This window comes from Dipodomys merriami, unplaced genomic scaffold, assembly GCF_024711535.1.
Source record: "Dipodomys merriami isolate MVZ:Mamm:240054 unplaced genomic scaffold, mDipMer1.0.p SCAF_3, whole genome shotgun sequence".
Lineage (NCBI taxonomy): Eukaryota > Metazoa > Chordata > Mammalia > Rodentia > Heteromyidae > Dipodomys > Dipodomys merriami.
The window spans coordinates 112,735,356-112,761,165 of record NW_027204492.1 but is presented as its reverse complement, the minus strand read 5'-3'; the positions used below and the strand labels follow the sequence as shown (position 1 = coordinate 112,761,165).

The 25,810-nt window shown below is 37.4% G+C and overlaps 1 protein-coding gene across 1 annotated transcript in view; it reads right to left on the bottom strand.

Moving 5' to 3' along the window:
- The window catches only part of Ace2 (angiotensin converting enzyme 2), a 46,302-nt gene that overhangs the window by 8,434 nt on the left and 12,058 nt on the right, over window positions 1-25,810 (bottom strand). The window contains exons 4-16 of the mRNA XM_070040832.1: window positions 24,791-24,949; window positions 22,351-22,444; window positions 21,829-21,972; window positions 19,972-20,084; window positions 19,198-19,303; window positions 17,220-17,317; window positions 12,095-12,264; window positions 9,534-9,760; window positions 6,836-6,980; window positions 4,994-5,092; window positions 4,196-4,318; window positions 3,094-3,266; window positions 1,780-1,838 (exon numbers count right to left, since the gene is read on the bottom strand). Coding sequence (XP_069896933.1) covers window positions 1,780-1,838; window positions 3,094-3,266; window positions 4,196-4,318; window positions 4,994-5,092; window positions 6,836-6,980; window positions 9,534-9,760; window positions 12,095-12,264; window positions 17,220-17,317; window positions 19,198-19,303; window positions 19,972-20,084; window positions 21,829-21,972; window positions 22,351-22,444; window positions 24,791-24,949 — 1,710 coding nt within the window. The remainder of the gene's footprint in view (window positions 1-1,779; window positions 1,839-3,093; window positions 3,267-4,195; window positions 4,319-4,993; window positions 5,093-6,835; window positions 6,981-9,533; window positions 9,761-12,094; window positions 12,265-17,219; window positions 17,318-19,197; window positions 19,304-19,971; window positions 20,085-21,828; window positions 21,973-22,350; window positions 22,445-24,790; window positions 24,950-25,810) is intronic.

The following is a 25,810-nucleotide window of genomic DNA, read 5'->3' as shown; positions in this document are numbered from 1 at the left end:
TGAAATAATGCCATAGACTAGGTTGAAGTTTGCCACTAATTGGCTGGAATGGGCAGCTGGTTTTGTTCTGATGTGCATACACACTAAAGGTTAAGTTTGGTTCCCCTCAACTTGATAAATTGGCCTTAGGGCATTAAACCATCAAACCAGCTGAAGACTACCAATCTCTGATACATAGAAAGGGAACATGAACATGAATATAGACAAAAGAAAAACAGATGATCATTGAAAAGGATTTTGATCTTTCAGGAGTAGTTAAAAGTCATTAGGCCAATGAAGAGCTAATATAACTATGACAAAAATAAGTAAGTTCAAGGACATTTAACAATTATTAATAAATGGGAGCAGGAGTTTGTAAAGCAGTGAACTTCTATTTTTACCGTTATTTTCTTAAAATTTTCTATGGTTATTTTCTTAAAGTTTTCTATACCTGTGCTACCTATATTTCCATGTCTTACATAACTATTAGAATTATCCTAGAAGTACTGTTGAATCTTGAGCAATATTTTAATTCTTAGGATCAGCAAAAGGGTAGAAATGCAATCTTTGGATTTTTGCAATGAGAAAGTAATTTTCTATAGCACCTTGGACTGTTTTATCTGAAAGTTCTAGGACAACTTGGAAACTTGCAAAGCTGTCATGTTGCCACACCCCATTTAGGTCTTTGATCCCCATTTGTCTGAGACTATCTGTCCTCTCTTCTTTCCTAAATCAAAGTTACTAATATACTTCCTCAGGGTAAGTTACCTGAGATAGAGATTCAGGAGAGAATAATAGCTAATTAAATTAATTCGTATAAAGAGGTAATAGGATTTTCAATAAAACACTTTGTTACCCCAAAATATATCACTAAGTCATTGGTTATGAAACTTTACTGGAATTAGAATCACCCAAAGAGCTTTGAAAACTTTTTTTTGGGGGGTGGCGGTACTGAGTGCTGTCCTTTAGCTTTTTCTCCCCATGATAATGTTCTATCACCTGAGCCACAGCTCCACTTCTGGCTTTTTGGTGATTAATTGGAGACAAAAGTACTAGTTCAAAGCTCAGACAGGAAAGCCCGTGCGATTCTTATCTCCACTAACTTGAGCTGTGGCTCAAAGTGGTAGAGCACTAGCCTTAAGTAAAATAGCTCAGAATGGTGTCCAGGCTCTGAGATCAAGCCCCAGTACTAGAACACCCCAAAATAGTCTAAAGGACCTTCCTGGCCAGGCTGGCTTTGAACTACTATTCTCAGATCTCTGCCTCCTGAATAGCTCGGATTACAGGCATGAGGGAGGTTAAAAAAATGCAGATTCTGATTAGGCAGGCATAAGGCTGGGGCCTGAGAGTCTACATTTGATTGATTCAGATCAAAAGATGTAAGTGCCCTTGATTAGTTCATGGACAATGCTGTGAATAAAGCCAGGAACTATCTAGATCTCGATCTAGATATGGATATAGATGATTTACTAACACAAATCTAAACATAATGCTTCTAAAATGAAATGACTCAAAATACAACCATGTCTTCTTCCTTGAATACAAGTAATGATGTTAAGTATCAATGGGAAGGATGAGTATTTGATATTTAATGATCTATCTAGATGATGTTGCACTGATTTCATAACACCTTCAATGTAGTAAGTAAAAAATAGGTATTACCTAGATAGAATGGGTTATAGTTTAAAGAGAACTATTTGGTTTCCTCTGTGTGTAGCTCACACTGGAATGGGTATACCATCTCCTGTTCAAGGAAGAGAATACACTGAAACACATGAACAAACCACCCAGAATACTCACTGCTTTATCTCCAAGAGCTGATTTCAGGCTTATCCTCACTTTGATGCTTTGGTCATTATCTGATTAAAGAGAAATCACAGAGTGCTAGTTATAGATGGCAGATTGACACATGTTTATTTCTCTCCCTTCCCAAGATCCCATTAATAAATGTATTTATTTATTTATTTATTTATTTATTTTAGTCACGGGGCTTGAAATCTGGGCCTGATCGCTGTCCTGGAGCTCTTCAGCTAAGACTTTCCTGCCTGGGCTGGCTATGAATGGCGATTCTCAGTTCTCAGCTTCCTGAGTAGCTACGATTACAAGCATGAGCCACCAGTGCTCAGCTAAGCAATGTTTTAAAAGGTATAAACACACTGTTGGAAAATGAGAAAGTGATGGGAGAAGGCAATTGCTTTCTCAGGGAATAGGAAGCCATGGCCCGAGGTGTAGACAGAAGGGATACACAATCACAGAGGTTTGAGACTCAGGTATAGCACAATTGGGAAGATGATAGTGCCCTGAAAACAAAGGAAATGGAAGTGAAGGTGTGGGTAAAGGCACTTTTAATGGGTAAAGGAACATTTAATCCCCTACTCTGTGGACCCTTGCTCTGACAGTCACATACACGTTGTACTCTGACAAGGGGTAATTCCAGAAAGAAGACATGGGAACAGGAATGGGTGGATTCATCCCAAGAGCACCAAAAAGGGTTGACTCAGGAGGAAAACTGTAGTTTATATTGTGACAGGAGGATACAAGTCTGTAAGAAAGGCATCTCTAGGGGGAAAAAAACTAAAACTAAGAAGAATAATGTTGGAAGAATTGGGGAAAAGCAACCACAATGCAGATGAAAAATTAGGTATGCAAAAAAAAATTGAGACACATAGAAACTCTATGACAGGCCACATAAGAAATGATCCAAAAAAAGACTATTGCTTGGCTCTGTCGACATTGATAGCTGTTTTACTGGGAAAATGAGAAATAGAAGTGGAATTGTAGGTGGAAGAGGAGGTTTAAAGCTGAAAATCAATAACAAAATGGTAATACATACAAATTATCTAGAAATAAGAAAGTGCCAGACAGAAGTGGTAATAGTAATAAAAATTCTATTTGTCTTTGAAGAGCAAGAATCAAGTGGAGTGGAGACTATTATAGTAGTGTAAATTTGAGACTAATAAAAGCCTTGAAAAAAATGTGAAGTAGACTCAGCAAGGGTTTCTACATAGAGGGAACATACACTCAGATGTGTCATAGCCACCATAAGACTGGGACCAAAGGAGACTCAGGGAAGCAGACAGAGCATGATACAAAACGTGTCAACTCAGTACTCACATGGATTCCATGCAGTGTTCCACCCCACGAAAGAATTCTTGTTTTGTTCTTGTAGCCAGATAAACAGTGGCTCAAAGTAGTTGAGCAGTGGTCTCACATCCATATTCTTTGCTCCTACTACATTTTCCAAAGCTAAAGTCCAGGGTTCTGATTTTCCAAGTCTCAGCATATTGCTACAGGGGAAATAAGAGACTATTCAGGGCTTTTTGACTAACTTCAGGTGTACATATATTTATATCTATAACCTAGAGTTTTTTTCTTTGATTTAGCTAAATTTGCATCTGGCTGGTAAGAAAATTAAAATCATTAACAGATAGACTCACTCTATTTTTTGTACCAATATTGGAGCTTGAACTCAGGGCCTGGGTGTAGTCCTTTAGCTTTGTTGCTCAAGACTGGCACTCTACTACTGGAAATATAGTTCTACTTCCAGATTTTTTGTGGTTAATTGGAGATGGAATTTCCTTCCTTGACTGGCTTTGAGCCTTGATCCCAAGATCTCAGCCTTCCAAGAAGGTAAGATTAGGCATGAGCCACCAATGTCCCACTAATCCAAACTAAGGGCTGAATTAAGCCCTAATCTCTTCCAAGTACTACAAACAGAGCTCTGTAGTTATGACATAGACCAGATGGCTATTCAGACATTTCATGGCTTATGTTTCTGTCTAATCACAAATTAAACATCTATTCTATGTATAAGTAAGTTTTGAGGTCTCAAAGAAAAAATCACCCTCAAAATTAGACATTCAAATGAGTAATAATTGGGTTCTAGAAGAGGTTTGACATTTTGAGGCATTTCTTTTCCTTTCTTTCTTTCTTTCTTTCTTTCTTTCTTTCTTTCTTTCTTTTCTTTTCTTTTCTTTTCTTTTCTTTTCTTTCTTTCTTTTTTTGTCAATCATGGGGCTTGAACTCTGGGCCTGGGCACTGTCCCTGAGCATTTCAGCTCAAGTTGAGGGTTCTACCATTTGAGCCACAGTGCCACTTCTGGCTTTCTGGTGGTTAATTGGGGATCAGATTCTCACGGACTCATCAGATCTCAGCTTCCTGAGTAGCTAGGATTACAGGCATGAGCCACCCACGCCCAGCTTGAGGCATTTCTTACAGCAACTTATGTCCAGCTTCAACAGAATTTGAGATGTCACATTTGTGCAGGGGGCCTTCATATTTAGCTGCTTTACAAAGGGCTTCTTGAAACTGGAATTGGTAAATGGTCCTTGTGTAATATCTGTACAAAAGACAAAAAAACAGTGAAAAGAAATTCCATATTTAATGATTATGGTAGGGTCACTGATTGGAGCATATACTGAAATTATGTGCCCAAGTGACCACAGAACTACTTACCAACTACTGGTTTCCAAAAAGATCTAAATATGAACTCTGTAGACACATCAAAATCTACTTGCATTTATGTATTAGCAGATTCTCATTTTATATATCATTATTATCACTTTTTTACTGTTAAATAAAATTTATTATTTATTTACTCTGTTATTTTTATTTACTATGTTAAGAATCTGCTCACATTTGTATTATCTTTTCCAGACATTATCTTTTCAAGATCTGTTACTAATAGGTAAAGAAAATAGGCTTTTAGACTTCATGTTAAAATGTTCTTCGAATACATGATGAACTCTGCTGGTAGAAGAAGACAAAGAAAATACTTCTGTGTCTCCCTGTGAGCCTACTGATTCTTTGATGATGCAGAAAATATCTCACTCCAGTTTTATTTAACTCAATTAACCACGTGGGATTGAATGGAGATTGATCATCTATTTTGAGCATTGAGTGAGAAGTGGAAAAAGAAAAGGAATTATCACTTTATTGAGCCCCATTGGTTTCTTTTTATCAAGTTGTCCCTAAACCCTACAAGTGAAATAGAGAGAAGAAAATGGTCATTTACCGGATGAATGAGAAATCATTAGAAACATGGAACAGAGATGCAGGGTCACAGTACGTCTCATCATGAGGCACAGGTTCCACCACCCCAACGATCTCTCGCCTTTGGGGATAAAAGGAAGAGCTACATTAACTGTGAGTCTACTATCATGAGAAGGTAGAGTTGCTCACCACTACTGCAGTTTCTTGAGACAACAGGATTTATACTGGAGAGGTGAAATAACAATGGTGTGAAAAGATAAGAAAGTAAAGGCCCTCTGTGATTATCTCATTGTTTTCATTCAACCAAATATACCAAGGGAAAATAATCTCCAAAACACTAATACAGTCATAAAGGACATCACCTGCCATTACCCTAATAACTCCTACCACATTTTTGTGCTCTTGGAAGATATCATTTGGTAAAATAGAAAGCTTACTCTCCAAGGCTGGCTGAAATGTCCCTTCCTCTAGAAAGTCTGCCTCTGCTATCACTTGCTTTACAACATACTTAACTTTCAACTCCCTTAGTCTTCTCTAGCTATGCCTTCTTTGCCATTTCTCTATATTGTAGTTTTTCACATAGCACTTCTTCTTGTCCTGAAAATCTGAGCTCCTAGAGAGTGAGGCTGTGTCTTGGCCATCTTTACAGTAGGTACCATGTACTGGACATGAAGGAAAGTCCTCGTTTCTGTTTGTGAATGACTAAGTGAACATTTAGTTGCTATGTATTAATTAATTACTATAAAAGTATTCTATGTCCCTTTAAAATTAAGAGCAATAAAAAATTACCCTAGACAGAAAAATAGGTAAAGTAACCATGTATTTGGCATTGTTTAAAAGAAATGCTTTGCCCTTCATAATTCTGAGATCACTGTGGAGAGCTGCAATCATAATCAAATACTAAAAACAGAGTGCTGACTCCTTTCTCAAGTAAGATTTACTAAAAGGAAGCTTGGGTGTGTGTGTGCGGGGGGAGACGTGGCTGTATGTTGTGATAGCATTCCCCTAACTTGAATACAATTCTACTATTACCAACTGTCAAGATTTTACCTCCTTAGATCCTAGTTTTTCTCACTATGAAACTTCCCTTGAGAATCCCAATCCTAGTCATTTTAGATATTTTAGACACATTCTCTCAGGAACAGGATTCGAGGGTATACTGGCAAAGAAGTAAGGACATGAGACCAGGAAAGGAAAGTAGGTCCCCCACCCCAACCGCAAAAGATGTGTTATCAAGGAAGCTCCTACGGTAGGTAATTGGAGCCTATTCCCACTGAGGAACTCCATGATTCTTATAGAGTACTTACCACAAGACTTAGCTACCTTGAGATTAGGGGTGCTGAAGTATTTGGCTATCAACTCCCATCAGTCATTAGTTAGACTGATGGGGATGGCATTAGGTCTTCAGCCCCTTCTGCCATTTGCGGGTTCTAGTGTTCTTGACATAGAGGTGTATGTGTGTGTGTATACGTGTGTGTATGCACAAATGTCTGTAGAGGTCAGTCGTGTGTGTGTGTGTGTGTGTGTGCGCGCGCGCACGTGCGCGTGTGCCTGTGTGTGCGCATATATGCTGGTATTGGGGCTTGAAATTGCGGCCTGGGTGCTGTCCCTTAGCTTTTTTTTTGCTCAAGACTGGTGTTCTACCACTTGAGCCACACCTCCATTTCTGGTATTTTAGAGGTAAATAATTGATAAGAGTTTCATATACAGATTTGCCTACCTGAGCTAGCTTCAGATCCTCAGCTCTTAGCCTCCTGAGTAGCTAAAATGGCAGGCTTGAGCATCTAGCACCTGGCCTCAAATGTTATTAAATACACAGCAAAATCATAAGAAAACACTGATGACTCCATATTCACAGACTTACTTCATCTCCCACCACGTCTTCATCCATTGCTCTTGGGGAATCTCACCCCTAAAGACCATCCACCTCCACTTCTCTAGCATGAATGTGAAGGGCAGCGTTGCAACAATGGTGAGTGCTTGCTTGAGTAAGAAGTTTATTTCTGTCTCTAAAAAGGAAATAGAAAATGAAATTATCAAGATGAAACTCTCAATGGATGTTTTGTGTGCAAAATAATTTGCCTAATGTGAAGATATTATTCTACAAGATACCCTTAATTACATAGGAAATATTGGCAGTGAACTTAATAACTTGTATATATATTCACTTTTCAACTAAGGGATTTGAAGTAGGATGAAGCCCTGGAACCGAATGGATAGATAAAAATCTAAATGTTAACCCTAATCCTTATGTCTTTTATTCGTTTCCATGGTCTTCTTTAAAGTGACTCCTTACCAGAGTTAATTAGGGCTATTTCATCTACTTTCCCAGTCATTCTGTTTATTTTTGAAAGCTCCATGAAGGCAGTGATTGTTAATGTCTCATTCAAGACTGTATATCTAGTCCAGTGTCTACTACCTAATGTCCTCTGTGAGCCCTTGGTAAATAAGCAAACATGAGCAGATGTGGTGCAAAGCCAGTAAACCAGGGAGAGGAAAAAATATTGGGCTACTACACAGTAGGCTAGTATAGATAAGGATAATGTACTGTATATTTCAAAATGTTAAAAGAGGGCTGATATATAGAGCAGTGAAAACTCACTTGCCCAGTATGTACCTGGTGCTGGGCTTGATCCTAAGCACTGCAAAAACAAAACACAAACAACGGAGAAAATAATTTGACCATTTGCACCATAGAAAAATGTTAAATCTGTGTGGGGAGATTATATATATATATATATATATATATATATATAATATATATATATTCACACACATAGACATATATGCATATACATATGTCTATATGTGTGTATATGTGTATATATATGTATATATTTGCTCTGATTTAAACATTATATAATGTGACAAGAGGTCATGTTACTCAATTAGCATTACAATTTTATGTAGTAGCTAGGAATAAATTTAATTAAAAATATCAATCAGGCCATGTGCTGTTGGCTCATGCCTGTAATCCTACCTATTCAAGAGGCTGAGCTCTGGAGATCAAAATTGAAAGCCACCCTAGCAGGAAAGTCCACATGACTCCTAAGTTAGAAGCGGGACTCAAGTGGCACAATTCCAGCTTCGAGTGAAAAAGCTAAGGGCCAAAGCCCAGGCCTTGAGTTCAAGACCCAGAACAAGGGGTGAAACAGCCCATAAAATCCACAGATAACCAAAATAGTGCAATGGACTTGAAATGTACTACCTCTTCCTTAGCAAGAACTGAAAATGCTTTTAAGACATCATGGTGACTTTCCATTGGCCTACTTCCAGGCCCCTGTGAGATCACTAAGGGTATGAAGCCAGTAATCAAGGCAAAGTGAACTGCCTAGACAGGACAGAGTTCATGACCTTAACCTCATTGACCAAATGTTCCAGCCAGTAGAGCTGATCAGTGTGCCATACATAAGAGCAAAACAAGAGCAAAGGAATATATGGAAGAGGAGAAGGTATTAAAGTCTAATTGCCCTTTTACAAAAAAACTATAGTATAGTCACTGACAAATGGACATCTCTTGAACATTTTTGTGTTCCACCAGTCCAAGCCATCCACAGAAAGCAAAATAGACCACCTTGGTCAAGGTGAGCTGCCTCAAAGACTTGGAGGAATTACGTGGGTCTGAGGGGAAGCTACAGCTAAAACATGGCTTTCACTAAAAATAGAAAGGTTTCAGTGACTTTTACCACTCATTTTTGGAGTGCTTTCATCACTCATTGTTTAAGAATCCCCCCAAATTCAAACCACACTTTGCTTTGCATTACACTGTGGGAAAGCCTTTAGATCAGGGTTCTGTTTTTAAATCTGCTACTATGTTGCTTTCGACTATGAACTAGTTTTCCTCCCTTATCTTTAGTTTACTCCTTGGTAAAATGTTTTTTTTTGTAGAATCTCTTCCTGTTGTTCTAATCTTTGGGGGAAGTTTTTACCCAGAAACAGAATCTCCTACTCAGAAGCCTGACATTGATTAGAGGCGTGACCTTGGACAAGGATTATTTCAGCATCTTCAAAAAGCCCACCCAGTTTCTATTAGATATTTTTAGAGTCCCAAGACCTTTCTTTCAGTTGATTCTCTTATTCCTCATTTAAAAATATAAAACCAGGGGGCTGGGAAGGTGGCTCAGTGGTATAGCACTTGCCTTGCATGCATGAGGCCCTGGTTTCAATTCCTCAGCACCACATAAGCAAAAAGAAAAAAGCCAGAAGTGGTGCTGTGGCTCAAGTGGTAGAGAGCTAGCCTTGAGATGAAGAGCTGAGGGACAGGGCCCAGGCCCAGAGTTCAGGCCCCACAACTGGACCAATATATATAAAACCGGGACTGGAGAGGCAAGTGAAGTCTGAGAGTATTTTCCTAGCATGCTCAAGGCTTGATATTCAATTCTCAGCCCTGGGAAAAAAAGTACAAATTGGAATGTTCTGATACATTAGTACCAGCATCAATATCTAGTTACCTGTACATATTATATAATTTATGTAGAAAAAAGGAAATATCTCATACACATGAAAATAAACACTTTTGCTCACCTTGGACTAATGAACCCCCTAATCATGAAAAAAATTACCATTATCTTCATGAAAATTGGGTGGCAGAAGACCAATGGATTTCAGATGCTTAGGTGTAACTGCAGAAAGTGACATGATTTCCCCAACAGCTTCGTGGAACCCTTCATTGGCTCCATTTCTTAGCAGGAAAGGTTGGGTGGCATATGCCATGTCATACTGGATGTGTCCCATCTCGTGATGAGCTGTGAGGAAGTTGTCCATTGTCACCTTTGTGCACATCTTGATTCTACACAAAATGGAAATTAAAATGAATAATATTGAATTTCATTTAATCAATTTAATTCTGCTATAAGTTCACAAGTTTGGGTGGCATGTGTTCTCTTTCCCAGTTGTAGGCACAACTGAAGTTTGAGTATCTACTTCTAATGTTCTTATGAATGGGTTGCCCAATATAAAGCAGTGAGCAGGGATGAATCCTAGTCTACTCACAGACTAATAGGAAGAAAATAAGCAGAGCCCTCTGCTACAAAAACTCCAAGGAAAGTGCTGTTTAAGTGACTAGTGAACATGGCCTTTGGGCATAGCAATGAGGGAATGCAGGCACTGCCTCCTAAAAGCACCATGAAGTGCATAACTGAGGATGCAATGAGCAATGAGACCTTGATCAATGTGGAGGAATTTGTAAGGAAGGCTGACATTCCAGGAAGTGCCCAGAGAAAAAGGCTTGAGAAAGAAGATGACATTCAGGATCCTTTAAGCATTTTAATATAGTCTGGATAGAAAAACAGTCAAAGGGGCTCAACATCAAGATTGAGAAAACATTAGAATAAAGTCATGGAGTGGGTTATGGCCCACGAAGCAAGAGTAGAATGGGAAGTAAGAGGGCCAAAGACATAGCCTTTGGACACTTCAGTACTGGGCGGGGGGTGGGGGGTGGGAAAGGAAGATGTCTCAGAAGAGACACAGAAAACACCCAGAGGTAAAAGGAATCTGAAAGAGCAGGATCAGGTGGAAGTCAATGAAAAATAACAATTGAATGACAACTGGTAAATACTATCTGACCCTAATGTGGCCCAATGAGATAAGAACTGCATTTGGCAATTAGATGGTGGTTCTCTTTCAGCGTGGCAAGAGCATTTTCATTCAGGTAGGTATAGGCATCACAATTTCATAGATTTCCAAATTAATTCTCCTACCATGCTAGTCATATCCCCACTACTTAATACTAATAAATACTCCTTAGGGACCCTTCACTGCTCAGTCATATACTCAACCTCCTTCATACACTCCAATATAACTCCAATCTACTTTTCTCACTTGATTTCTCTGTATTGATATAGTTGTATGTAAAAGTGTATGCTGGATAACTTCCATATAATTTTTCTTTTATGATATTGAGGCTTCTAACTTGCTAGGAGGGCATTCTACAATTTGAGCTGTGCCATCAATCTTTTTTGCATTAGGTTTTTTTTGTTGTTGTTGGTCATAGGGCTTGAACTCAGGGCACTATCCCTCAGATCTTCAGCTCAAGATGAGCGCTCTTCCGCTTGAGCCACAGCACCACTTTGGTTTTCTAATGCTTTATTGGAGAGAAGAGTCTCACAGACTTTCCTGCCCGGGCTGGCTTTGAACCATGATCCTCAGATCTCAGCCTCCTGAGTAGCTAGGATTACAGCCGTGAGCCACCGGCGCCTGGCACCTTAGTTATTTTCTAAATAGAGGCTCACTTTTATACCTGAACCCACATGGCCTGCACTGCAATTACATCCTTACTTACTTATCTCCATTCACTGCTCTAGCCTTGCTCCTACTTGCCTGAGTGTTCCCTTTCAATAAAGCACTTCTTAAAAAGTCTCTGATTTAAGCTAGGGAACTCATCTTAAAGACACAAGCCTTCAACCTAGGAAATACTGTCCTAGTTTTATGAATAAGGAAAATGAAACCCAAGAAGGTTAAATCCATTGTCCAAGGTTGCTTACTCATTAAGAGACACACCTGGGTTTCCAAAGCTTGTGTCCCTTCTGCCACATCATACAGATTAGCCTTCACATATTTGTTATTCTAGCCTAACTTGAATTATTCTTGCTGACTCTAATACATACAAGTCTGGCCTCTCTCCCACCCTGCTATGTCTTCCCAGTTGTCTGTCCAGCCTCTTCTTGCACATTAAGCCCAACTCTAATGCCAACCAAAAAATATCTGATCCAGATGTGGCCAAGTGTCTTCTCCCAGGTCCCTATGAAACATCCCTATGTCTCTCCTCTTAGGACACATCCCTTTCTCCTTTTTAGCCTAGCTTGTTACTCATCCACTTATCCAATCACATCTACAAGGCAAAGCACAGAGGAGGATCAACTTCTGATTCACATATCGCCTTCCTTCATGACTTTGAGAATTGAATTGGCATATAATAGTTTCAATGAAGCAAATTGGCTAAAGGTTCATTTAGTGCCTTTTTGGTAATATTTGCCTGGGAAAACCAACTATGCTTTCATGGATTCCCAGCCTTACTCCAAGGAGCTTTGCCTTATCTCTTTTGCACTCAGAGGAAAAGAGAAGTAATCCCTGACTTCACTGTCTCCCATTTAAGTATCTGCACCATAAATAACAGACCAATTACCTGAAATCACCCTTCCCCAGGTCCCAAGCTGTAGGGTGGCAGACCACTTTTCTGTTGTCTCCTGGCTCAGTTAGCATGGAGTTTTCCCAGAATCCTTGAGTCATTTTAGGAAGGCCAACAGACACAAAGAACTTCTCTGCTTCCCTGAATATCCTATCTGCATCCCAGGCCTGGAAGCAAAAAACAAATAACAAATAATGTTGGATACCAGCATTTAACATATCGGTTGGATCCATCCATTAGCATAATCTGTCCATATAGAAATTTAACAACATATATGGACATATTTGAAATGTTTATACTCTTTTCCTTCCTTAGGAAATTACCAGAAGTTAAATCAAAGCATTACATTGAACACTACTTTTTTTTTTTTGCTGGGCCTGGGACTTGAACTCAGGGCCTGAGCACTGCCCTCAGCCTCTTTGTGCTCAACAGTGACACTCTATCACTTGAGCCACAGTGCCACTTCCAAATATTTCTGAGTAGTTTATTGGAGATAAATGTCTCATGGACTTTTCTGCCTGGGCTGGTTTCAAACCGAGATCCTCAGATCTCAGCCTCCTGAGTAGCTAGCATTACAGGCAGGTGTGAGCCCCCAGCACCTGGCTTACATTGAGTACTATTTTTAATAGTAAAAAAATGTAGAAATAATCATCAGAATAATTCAATAAATAATAATACCATTATAGAAGGAAATTTTTGTGGCCAGCTGAGTTATCGTTAAAGGATTTTAATGATATTATAAAATATAATTTAATAGAAAGTAAAATATAAAAACACAAATTTGGAATTAATCTTGATGAGGAAATGCATGAAAATGTTAGCAGTAGAGTAAGTGAGATTACATGTGATATTTTAAAAATTATTTTCCACTAGTTGGAATTGAGGCCAGGCCACACACATTCTAGACAAGTGTTCTGCTACTGAGCTACACACCCAGGTCATTTTTTGTTGTTGTTATATTTCAAGCACAAACAAAAACACAATGATTTTCGATTTTCTATTTACTAAAGACTTCAGCTCAACGTAAAAATAATTGATCAAATCAAGGACCTGATTGGGGGTTAGGGCCTTGAGAGAAGACACATTAGAGTGGACATGAAGGCACCAGCCTTTACAGGAAAAAAAGGTTTAGATGTGGCCTAAAAGCCCATTAGTTAGTTGGGCCTTGGCTTCATGATGCATATGGGACCTAAACTTTCTTAATGTTTTAGACAGTCATGGGTATCTGCCATCTAGCAAATTCTTCTTGAAACTGATGTCTCAGGAGACAGCCAGCCTTGCTTAGGACATAAGGCCTATATCAGAAAAAAATAAGTTTGTGTAATTGAAACGTAGTTTAGGAATCATTTTTAGTAACATGGAAAAACTGTCTCTGATCTTGGCCACTAGCCAAGTTTAGTGTTCTCCTGTATCAACCCTGGGAGTAAGAAATCGAATAGAAACTGTGTGTTATTTTAATATAAAATTCAAAAGTATAATATCAGGCTGGAGACAGAGCTCAGTGATAATGCTGTCTTCTGGACTCACAAAGCCAGCATTAAAGGCAATTGATACTGATTGTGACAATCTTCTTTGAGTTAATTTTAACCAATGCATAAAGATATTTAGCTTTTGCAAATTCACAATACATAATCATTATCTCTAGTCAATAAACTGTGCTATATAGCACACTAGAAATTCTGACTTCTACTTAACTTCCATGCTTCTCTCCCCTCTACTGTCCTCAGCCTCTAGTAACTGCCATTCTACTCTCAATTCTATGAGAGAAACATGTAGTTCTTGACTTACTGTACCTGGCTTTTTTCTCTTAACATAATGTTCTCCACTTCTATCTATATTGTTGCAAATGACAGGGACTCATTCTTTTTTTTCTAATTACTTTTTATTGAAAACTGCACTGAACGCTAAATGTCCACCTTAACAATAAACAAATAGAGTAACGGTAACTCACACTAAAACAAAACATACTTCTGATAGCCATTATTTTTTTCTGTTTGGGACAATTTTAAAGTTTTTCTTTTGTCACAAAAACAGGAATGTACCTATACAAAGGCTCAAAATAGGCCATCTTTTTTAAACAAAAAGGCAATGATTCACAAAAGACTATGAATAGAACATGTAACTAGTTGATACAAATCTAATAGGATTTGTTAAAATCAGTCACATCTAATAACACATCTGAAGTGTTCTTGTATAAAATATCACGTGAAGAAAAGAATTTATCAATGTTTAAAAAAGTGGGTTTGTTCATAGACAATCTGACAAGTTACCATAAAAAGTGTTTCCTGAGACATAAGGAAATGCAACATTATTCTTCTTGAACTTTAACAGCTCAAGACTTCCCACTCAATAAAATAGCTGAGGATCTGAAACTGAGAAAATATATTTGAGTACAAACAGCTTGTGAAACTTAATATTTTTTTCTTTTTCTTTTTTTTTTTTTTTGCATCAGAGGGTATTACTGAACTTACAACCAACTTGCCCGCTCAGTATGCAGTTCAGAGGAGAGAACTTCCATGTACAAGCCTGTACTGGCTTTGTTCCTGTGCATGCCGATGTGTCTGACACAGGCAGACAGTTTCCCCCATTTCGTAGTAACTCAATCTTCCTATTAGCAAAAAGAGGTAAGAAGCCCCTGGAAACCGAAGGGGCTAGAGGGACTCATTCTTTTTATGACTGAATATTATTCAACTGTGTTTGTGTGCTACATTTTCCTTATCCATGCATCAATTGGTACACTTACACTGTTTCACTTTCTTGGCTATTATGAATAGTGCTGCAATAAATATAAGTACAGATTTCTCTTCAACAGGCTGATTTAACTTCTGTTAGATATTTTCCCATCATTGGGATATCAAATTTCTGGATCATATTATTTTTTTTTATTGGTCGTGGGGCTTGAACTCTAGGCCTGGGCACTGTCCCTCAGTTCTTCAGCTCAAGGGAAGCGCTCTACCACTGGAGCCACAGTGCCACTTCTGGTTTACTGGTGGTTTATTGGAGATAAGAGTCTCATGGACCTTCTTGCCCAGGCTAGCTTTGAACCGTGATCCTCAGATCTCAGCCTCCTGAGTAGCTAGGATTACAGGCATGAGCCACCGGTGCCTGGCCTATTATTAATTTTTTGAGGAAGTACTATACTGTTTTCAACAATGGCTATGTTAATTTTCAATCCCAATATCAGTGTGAAAGGATTATTTTTGATTCGTTTTCTCACCATCACTTGATACTTAGGTATGCTTACTGGATTAAGGTCATATTTTATAGTGGGTTTTGATATACATTTCCCTTATGTTTGCTGACAAAATTTTTTTATATAACTATTGATTACTTGCCTTATTTTGAGAAATTTCTAAGTGTGGGGCCCATTTTTTTAAAGTTGCTTATATATTTTGGATATTAATACACAACATTATCATATATTGTATTGATGTCATATAAAGTTCCCAACATTTTCTCCCATTTTGTGGGTGCTCATGCTATTGTGTAGGCTGTTCCCTTTGCTAGGCAAAAGGTTTTTATTATTTTTGGTTTTTGCTTTTTTTCCCTGTGCCTTTGGATTATGTTAACAGAGACTTTCCTATTCCAGTGTCCTCAAACAAATTCTCTTCTTTCTTCATCTAGTCATTTGAATGAAGAATGGATTGATGAATCAATCAATAAAGAGAAAAACAAAGTCAAAATATTGGAATTTCTGAGTTCAATTGTTATTTGCCATTATGTATGTAACTTTGGGAAAATCATTTGCTTGAGCCTCACTTAACAGCACGGAACTCTAATAATACCCGTTCTCATAACCTCATAAATAATATTAGAACAGGTGGGATGGGAAAACACTTTGGAAAAGGGACAGACTAACATAAAAGTGGGCATCTGCTGCTGTTCAACTGCAAAAAAGGTTGAGGAAAGCTGCAAGAGTCTGGAGGAGTTGCAGCCTTAAGTTATTATTCTGTGAACATCTTCCTGGAGTATGTTATATAAAGATGATTGTTCTTAGCTGGGTGTCGGTGACTCATGCCTGTCATCCTAGCTACTCAGGAAGCTGAGATCTGAGGATTACAGTTCAAAGCCAGCCTGGGCAGGAAAGTCTGTGAGACTCTTCTTTCCAATAAACTACCAGAAAACCAGAAATGGTGCTGTGGCTCAAGTGGTAGAGAACTCACCTTGAGCTGAAGCTCAAGGGACAGTGCCCAGGCCCAGAGTCCAAACCCCGCAACTAACAAAAAAATAAATAAATAAAAGAAAAAATATGTCCATTATTATATTACTATATACAGATTTAAAACTGTTAACAAGCAAATGTTCATCATCTGAATAAATGTTGAAGGCAAATGGAAGTGTGAATACTAATTCTATACAGAAATACAGAATTTAATTGAACAAGGAAAATATGTAATTAAAATTCTAATATGATTGCATTGATAGAAAGAAAATAGAATTTAAACAATTGTATCATGGTGATAAGAAAAGGTGTCTTAAAAAGCTGGTTACTAGTGGCTAGCTCCATAATCTCAGCTATTTGGGAGGCTGAGACTGGGAGGACCAGGGATCAAGGGCAGCCCTTGGAAGGAAAAAGTCCACAAGGCCCTTCTCAACTAAGATCAGGGCACAGTCATGTTTACCTGTTATCCTAGACAGGATAAAAAGCCAAAAATAGGCAGGCAACAGACCAGACACTTTCCTGCATGGGAAGCAAGACCCCATGAAAATAATAAGCAATACCAAAAAAAGAGTGAAAGTGTAGCTCAATGGTAGAGTATCTGCCTGACAAGTGTGAGGTCTCAAGGTCATACCCCAGTACTGCCAAAAGTAAAAGAAAAAAAGGAAAGAGCATGATTTAAATGGTTCTAATATTTTAACAATAATGATTTAATATGAAAATATATTCTTGCTACTATTCACAAACAATACTGACTGATTAATCAGCAACCGTATCAATACTATACCATTATTCAAGGTACTTGAGGTCACTGGCATTGGTAACTACTTTCCTGGAAAAATACATTTAAGTTAACTTGAATTTTTTTATTATCATGATTTCACACACAAAAGATATAAACTAAAGGGAGGCACACAAAGCATATAATTGAGAACTGAGAATGTTTTTAAGGCTTCATCCTACCTGCTGTACCATTGCATCAGTAATATCAATGTTTGGTTTCTGTTCAAAGGGAATGACCAAAGAATAAAGATTTGTCCAAAATCTACCCCACATATCACCTAATTGAGACAAAGAAAGCACATTAGTAATATGACAATGATAGCACAAGACAGTCCAAACTTTATAATGTGCATGAGGTTGAATTGCAAAACAATCTGGTTTCTCTGCTTCCTTTTTAATGCATCTGTTTTCCTTTTTTCTTTCTCTTATTTTAAATTCCAGAATTTCCTTCTTCTATCTCTTTTATGACACTAAAATGGCAAGAAAGTATGTGGTTAGGCAAAGGTTGTTAGTGACTTAGCCCAGTTTCTTCCATCTTAAATTACCAATCAAAGGTGCAATTTATTAAAATATATGGAATACACAGCAAGTATAGATTAGAAATTTATATAATCTCCAATTCATGTTACAAATGCCTCATATTGGATTTTAAATGATCATATAAGATCATTATTCAAAACTTCTAAGAAAGCTAAGCTTTATTTTTATTATTATAATAATATATTTAACTGGGTAAGCACATATGCAGAAAACTTCAATCTACTATCAAGAGCACCAAAGAAACAAGGCAGCACAACTACATGAAGAATACTCCAGTTAGTACATTTGAAAATAAATAAAATGTAATAGAGATAGTGAAAGGAGAGGCTGAAGTGTGGGTGAATATGATTGAAGTACTTTACAAGCCCTAAGAAAACTATTAATGAAGCCCCTTGGCACAGTTAATATATGCTAAGAGAGAACAATTTTTAAAAGCATATCTTTCATAGAAGTATATATATAACATTATACATATATATATATATATATATATATATATATATGTATCAGTCATCAGGCTGAAGTAAAAGACCAGTAAAAGAGCCAAAATGGCCCACAAGTAGAATGGCATGTCTTCTAAAACACAAACATGACCTTTAGTTAAACTGATAAAATGACAATGCCCACAATAAAGGCAGATATGATACTGATTTGTCTGTTTGTTGAACTTTACCTAAAATAACTGTTCTGGTCATGACAATTAGATAAATTATAGCTTATGCAATGGATAAGAAAAGTTGGGTTTAAAGGAATGGCTACAAATCTATATAGTATATTCAACATGAAGTAAAAAGAAAACAGTATATACATAATATACATGATTATAACAATAACACTCACTAAAGTGTAATAAATATATAACCCAGGCTAATGCTATGCTTTGTCATATATGATGGTTGTTTATGTAGATCTATAAGGTCATCTTGTAAAAGAATGAACATATTCTGGGTAACTTCATAGCATGGAAATAGTAGAAATCACTAAAAGGCATCAGAAGTCTGCTTGACTGTAAGAAGGGATGCTATGTTTTCATCGCACAAAAATTTCTGATACCTCCATTTTATTTTGCCTTGGATGCAATGGTCAAAGAGAGGAGGATAACCATTTTCCTTTATCTATTACTCATGTCATGCCAAACCAAGTACTTTTCAGCAAGACTTATTGGCATAGTTTATAATGGACTCCTAAAGCTTTCCCTGAGGTCATACTTTTATTGTAGAAAGCCTTACTCTCTCTCTTAACCATAGTCTATCAAGCTTCATTCTTCTAACAATATGATACTAAAATCCCAAATTTCCCTCAAGAGGTTAGTTAACCAACTTGAATCCTCAAAATTCTTCCCCTCATTTCTGTGCTTGTTTTAACCTGGAATTCCTTCTCCAGTTACCTTTAAAATCTGCTTCATCCTTTGAATTGGAACCAACATAATAACTCTTTATTAAAAAATAGTGATATAATAAGGACTTGATATTGATTTTCTGTTGAAGCAAGTGCATTCAAAATGTGACTTCTATGTTACAGAATTTTTCAAAAGTTTTATGTTAGGCTTTACTCCAAAAGATCATGTTATTCATGACTAAGATGGTAAAGAATAGGAGGAATTCCTACTGTTTCTTACCAAGTAAGTGAGCAGGAAGGCATCCAGTTGGATTGATATGAGAAGGATAAATATCCATCAGCTTTGCTCTCACATAAGCATGGAGATGCTCATACAATGGTTTAATCTGAAAGATCCAGAAAAAAAGTTTAAGACCAAAAGTAGCTAATTTAAGTTTACAATGCCACCTCTAGAAATAAGAGCTTCTTTATATGAGCAGAATTTCTCTAAAATATTTTTTCTCCTATCAAATATTCTAGATAGTTTGAAAGCATCCCTTTTCCCCATATATTAGGATGACTAGCACCACTACCTCTATCTAAAAGAATAACTCAAAGAATAGAGATTCAAAACTGGAATAAGTTGCAAAACAGTCATTTTAACACATTACCTGTTTAGTTTTTTGTAAGATTCTCACTTCCTATATAAATAATCTTAAGCAGAGCAGTATGACATAGAGCAGATGACATAGCAGATGAAATAGTGGTATTAATTGTCCCACAAAAGGAAGTAGAGATTACTCTTCTGCTTATGAAGAAAGACTGTTAGCCTCAGATATCTCACATCATAATATCATACCTTCTTATGGTCTCTATTCATTATAATTACTATTAATAATAAGTAACTGACACAAATGAAAGCAGATCATCTGTAAGGGCTGTCCTATTAGTCTCAATTTTTTTTCAATTTCTGATATTATAAAATTCTACAAGACTTGGATAATCCCTATGTTAAGACCAATTCAGAATGCTTCTGGCAATTGTCACTGTCTCCTGTCCATAGTTCCTCAGTTACCTCTGCAAAGGTACGTTCCACATCCTCAATCAACTGGTTGCGATTATAGTTATAGCCGTCTACCCCCTCTGCTTCATAATCCCCTCTCCAATAATCTCCATAGTCTTCATAATCTTTTGCAAAAAGAGAAAGAGAACGTAAGGGAAAGAAGAGAGAGAGAATACAGATGACATAGATTAGTTTGCTGGGAAGTTAATAGAAATCTAAAGGTTTATCACATTTTTATTCACTCAAAGGCATAGGAATGAATGACAAGACTAAATAATTCTGTTAAGCACTTGTTTTATGTCAGAAGTTTGAACTATCTCAGTTAATAAGCACAAAGCCAGTTTGTCATGATTATAGTCCTCATTGCACAGATTAATAACATGTTTGGGGTTTGGGGGTGGTATTGAGTTTTGAACTCAGAATTTCATGCTTCACTCTGGTGTCCTACCACTTAAGCAAAGCCTCTAACTCTATATATTTTAAAACATCTAATTCTTAGAATAATTTGGGGCTGGGTGTTAGTGGCTCATATCTGTAATCTTAGCTACTCAGGAAGCTGAGATCTGAGGATCTCAGTTCAAAATTAGCCTGGACTAGAAAGTTCATGAGACTTTCGTCTACAATTAAACACCAAAGAGCTGTGGCTAAAGTGGTAGATCAGTAGCCTCAAGCAAAAATAGCTCAGGGATAACACAAAGGCCTATAGCAGAAAATGGCAATGCAATTGAATCTCTAATTTTTTAAACCCTCATCTTGTTCAGTGTCTTTTGTTGTTGTTGTTTGTCATGGGGCTTGAACTCTGGGCCTGGGCACTGTCCCTCAGCTCTTAAGCTCAAGGCCAGCGCTCTACCCCTTTAGCCACAATGCTAGTTCTGGTTTATCTGGTGGTTACTTCGAGATAAGAGTCTCATGGACTTTCCTGCCTGGGCAGGCTTTGAACCACAATCTCAGCCTCCTGAGTAGCTAGGATTACAGGCGTGAGCCACTATCACCCAGCTTGTTCAGTGTCTTATATTTTCGGATATGGTCTGAACTAATATTAGACATTGTTACAGTGGGCCTGCGTTTTTTGTACATTGTGTGTATACACAGCATACTTCTATGGGCTTTACTTAGTGTCTAATCAATAAACACAAGCTTGTGTCAGAATATTCGCTAATAAATCTTATAAATGTATTTTAACCATATTTATTTTTGCATTGTCAATGTATGATTAGGAAAATGAGCAAATAGATGGATAGGTGAGCTTTTATTAAAAATTAATAAAAGCTACCATCTACAGCTTCCTTAAGGCTTGTGCAGATGAAGTTAAGTGACAATAGGAGAAATTAGAAACAATGTTTTCTTACTCAAACCCAGCGGGCAGTGAATCACCAAAGCATAGTTTTTCATAATATCATGACTTCAGCTCATTAATGCAGGAGAAAAAGGCAAAAACTTTGAACATTCCTTCCTATGGTAAGGTATTTTATGACTGCCTGAGTTATAATTACATCTGCAGAAAACAAAAGGTTTCCAGTCTAAAGTAATCTGACTTTTTTTTTTTGGCACATCACCCTGAGGTAGACACACAAATGACCTTTGAGAATGAACTGTAGCCAGGGTTTAGGTAAGGGATATTGTCTCTGTCTTCACCCTATCTGAGAAATAGTCCTGGAGAATTCGTTTGAGAGTTGAATCTTATTCCTTAGCTCTTTAAACTATAGAGCTCCAATGGACCTTCTTGTGCTCCAGTAGTTTCTTCTTGAGACAGGTAGCCTGAATTGTTTAGCAAGTGGTTGTTGTTCATCCATTAAGGGAAAGGTTTGGTAATGCAAAAGCAATAACTGCGTAGAAAGGTAGAGAGTGTCTACAGACCAGCACACTTACTGTTTGCTCTTGCCATCTCATTTTTCAGAACCACATATTCTTCATACAATGGTCTCAGCTGCTTGCCAACCTCAGACCTCCAGCCTTCCCATACCCAGAGCCTCTCACTGTAGTCAGTGCTCTTAGCCATTATGTCATCCAAACCTGTTATCCCAAAGTACCCAAAAGAAAATTAACTTGTGAACTTGTAAAACTTGAAGGAATTAAAAGTAAGTTTGGCAGACATAAAGATCATAAAATATTTAATTGAAATATTGTGATTCATTTCCTTGCCTTTCTCTAAGTCCAAATATATCCACAGAGCAAATGTACCAATGAAAAAAATTTAATTACTAACTTGAATACTATAGAATTTACAATGGGGGTTTTCAAAGTTAAAAATATTTGTGTGTTAACACTCACATATTTGAAACCTTATCATCTTTAGATTATCTGTGCAAAAAGTACAATGCCCTCATCTAAAGTCAATCTCATTTTTAAAACTTGAGAGTAAAAACTCATTACTCTGAGTTAATAGCTTACCCGGTTCCAGTAATAAGCACTCCTGTGGATTATTTGGGTTACAAACTGTTCCTGTGCTGTAAATGGTGCTCATTTTATTTAGAATTGTGTTTAACTGAAATAAAATATGATAAGCAATGTTAGAAATGGAATTTTTAGTATAATGTTAACATAAAATATGTCCTTTTGATCAGGTGGTTTTTGATGTCTCAAAACTATTTCTTCTTCTTTGCTATGTGTCTTCATGTACAGAGGGAAGAAATAGATCCCTTAAATTTTCCCACTGTAAACTTTAATAAAGCCTACAAGCACAAAATAGATGTTAAATAATTGAGATGAACAGATCTACCAAATCCCAAAGAACATTTTCACATCCATCATATAATGAAAAATGCACTTTTGTTTCATTCAGAATTTGTTGAACCTCTATTATACTCTGACAATTCTGAAGTGGAAAAAAACCCTCAAGGACCCCAAAATCACGACACAGTAAAGCAATCTTGAAAGTAGTAGCTGCACAACAGTTTGCCAAGAATGATAGTTGGTGACAGAATGACTGTCACTAAAAAGTGATGTGGCAACATTGGCAGGGGAATGGGGGAAGAGGGACTCACATCCTAGATATTCAAGAATGCTTCAAGAGGAAGAACCGTTAGAACTTTGTTGCCAAAGTAGGACTTGATCAGGTAGATAAGGGAAGCAGAAGACAGAATCTAAAAGCTGAGGGGAGGTTAGAAAATAGATGGCATTTTCAAGAGGTAGTGAGATGTTCACTGAAACTGGAGAGATGATGCTCACTGTGGTGAGCAGTGAACATGAGACTGGAGAAGTAAGGAGAGGCTAGATCACAAGGGACAGTCTACACCATAATAATTGAAACTTTAGTTTGCTTCCATTCTGTAATAAGTACAGAAATTCAGAAAGTAAATGTTTCTCAACTTTTTAAACAATTTGGTATTTCTATAACATCTAAGCAGTAATCAAGCAACTTAACCGTATGCTGGTCTGTGACAGACTGAAAAAAGGAATGGAAGGAAAAATAGAGGGAGGAAGGAATCGGGGGAGGGGGGAAGAAGGAAAAGAGGGAGAAAGGAAGAGAGAGAGGAATAATCCTCTCCTACAAACGATTAAAGAAGTGCTGGATTAAAGGTCCTGTTTCCTCTTTTCCTAATACTGTCTTTTATTACTCTTTCATTCTTTTAGAGTCATTAACCTAAGACATGAAGTAGATACCATGCTTAAAACTTCTGCAAGATCCCCTACTCCAACCAATAAATCTGAACATCTTACTATGGCACCAAATACCTCATGGTCTCTTTATTTGCTTTTTCATCCCCCTCCCCTGTCCTTCCTCTCCATTGAACCCATGCATTCTTGAGTTTCCCTTCTTCTCAAATACTTAAGCTCTTGCTCGCAGTTAAGTGGTTTTCAATCTTGGCTACACATCAGAATTATTCTTTTAAAAATAGAATGTCCAAGTTCCATGCTAGGCTGGGTTAGACTGTCTAGAGTCAAATAGACAAGGTTTCTCATGGTTTCCTTTGTGGAAAAGATGAAGAAATATACAATGGGTAAGATAAAGTGGATTAATAACTACTGGAATGACTTGCCCCAAAGAATGCAGAATAATAAATAACTTGTAGAAACAAATACCATATGGTTTTATCTCTGTCCTTATCATGTCTTTTTATTTTTATAAATGCAGATTAGGACATACAGAGTTCCAGAAGACAAGTAACTGAGAAAGAAGACTTTGATGTAAAATAGTTGAATATTTTAGATAAAAATATTTCAATAGTCCATATCAGGGATCTGCAAACTGTGGTCTCCTGCCTGTTTTTATAAACTTTTGTTGGAAGACAGCCACATCTAATCATTTATGTATTATCTATGACTGATTTCCTGCTTCAATGGCAAAGTTGACTAGTTGTGACACAGACAACATGTCCTGAAAAACCTAAACTTTTTTCTATCTATCCCTTTATAGAAATAAAACAGCTAGATAACTCCTGGGCCAGAGGAATGGGATGCTAGAGATGAAACAGGGGTGAATAGAGACCTTATTGAGTTTCATCAGACTGAGAATAGAATTTTTAATGTGCCATAATATGGAATTATTAGTGCAAGAAGTTTGGAGACTTCATTGATATCTGTCTATTCAAAATTAAAATCTATAGTCCTAGACTGCCTTAGTAGGCATAGCCCATGGAGTGAAGAATGTCATGTTCCTGCTCATGTCAGTCCAAATCAGAACTGAGTCTTCTTTCACTCTTAAAACTAAAACAAAATTTTGGTTTGGATGATAAATTCTACGAACACCTTATATAGGCACAGAGTTCTTTTTTAATGTCTGAGTCACTATCGTTGTAGATTAAGGAAGAAGCCATGAGTGATACTCCTGTTCAATATTTCCCAAACATTTTAACTCTTGGAGTCAGTGCTAAAATATTCACAAACATACCCGTTTGCTCTTGTCTTCTGAGAGTGCTGAAGACCCACTCTGCTGAAGGAACTGCAATTGGCGCTTGAGAATGGGGTTCTGAATTTCTTGTAGGGAATATATTTTGGCAAGCTTTGCCTGTTCTTCATAAAAAGCAGACCATATGGCCCCAGCTTCATTCTGAAAGGACAAAAAAAGTTGAAGTTGGACAGAAGATCTAGCCTAAAGAACATCTGGTGAAACATCTACCATTTCCTGAGTGGCTTGTTCCTCTGCTTTGCTGAAGGTCAAGGTTTAGGTTAAGAGTGACCAGGCCACTCTTAGGCCACTTTCTTTCTGGCCAAGTGCCTAGTTTTTCCCAAGGGTCCTGTCCCCAGAACTGGAAGTGAATTCTCACAGATAACTCACACTGTGAGGCCCTGCAACTTATGGCCTTAGTGTTATGATGTGGGTGAGTTGGCTAAGAATTCAAGGATGAGTGCTCTAAAAGGAGAACCCAGTAGATCTCAGATTGGACATAATGGGAATCTTGTCCCTCCTGACCACTGGAGCCATGGGAAATGAAAAACAGGTCATAGTACACTCCTAGGTATCAAGACAGCACAGGGATTCTGATCTTAATTTTTGATCTTTAAAGAAAATTTCTCAGAAAATGGTAATTAAGTAACCCTGTTGATTTTTCTACAAGCAAAGGAAACTAATAAGCAAATGAGGATTCCAGGATATACCTGCTCCCCTGTTTTTTCCCCTTTCTTTGTTTGTGGCAGGATTTTACTATATATGTCTTGGCCTGCTTGTACAGTCTTCTGTCGATGCAAACATTCATTTCCACTTATCAAAGGCTCAAATGAACAACTATGTTGTACCTCATACTTCTTTGGACCATAAAGAAGAGGTAGCATATGTGGAAACTATCATCATCTCTACCTCAAAAATTAGGGGAATGAGGGAGGGACAGGGCAGGTAGCTTTTTCTAGGTCACATAGCTAGCAATTGAAAGAATTAGGGAATCAAACTAGGTGTGTTTACATCTAGAGCAAA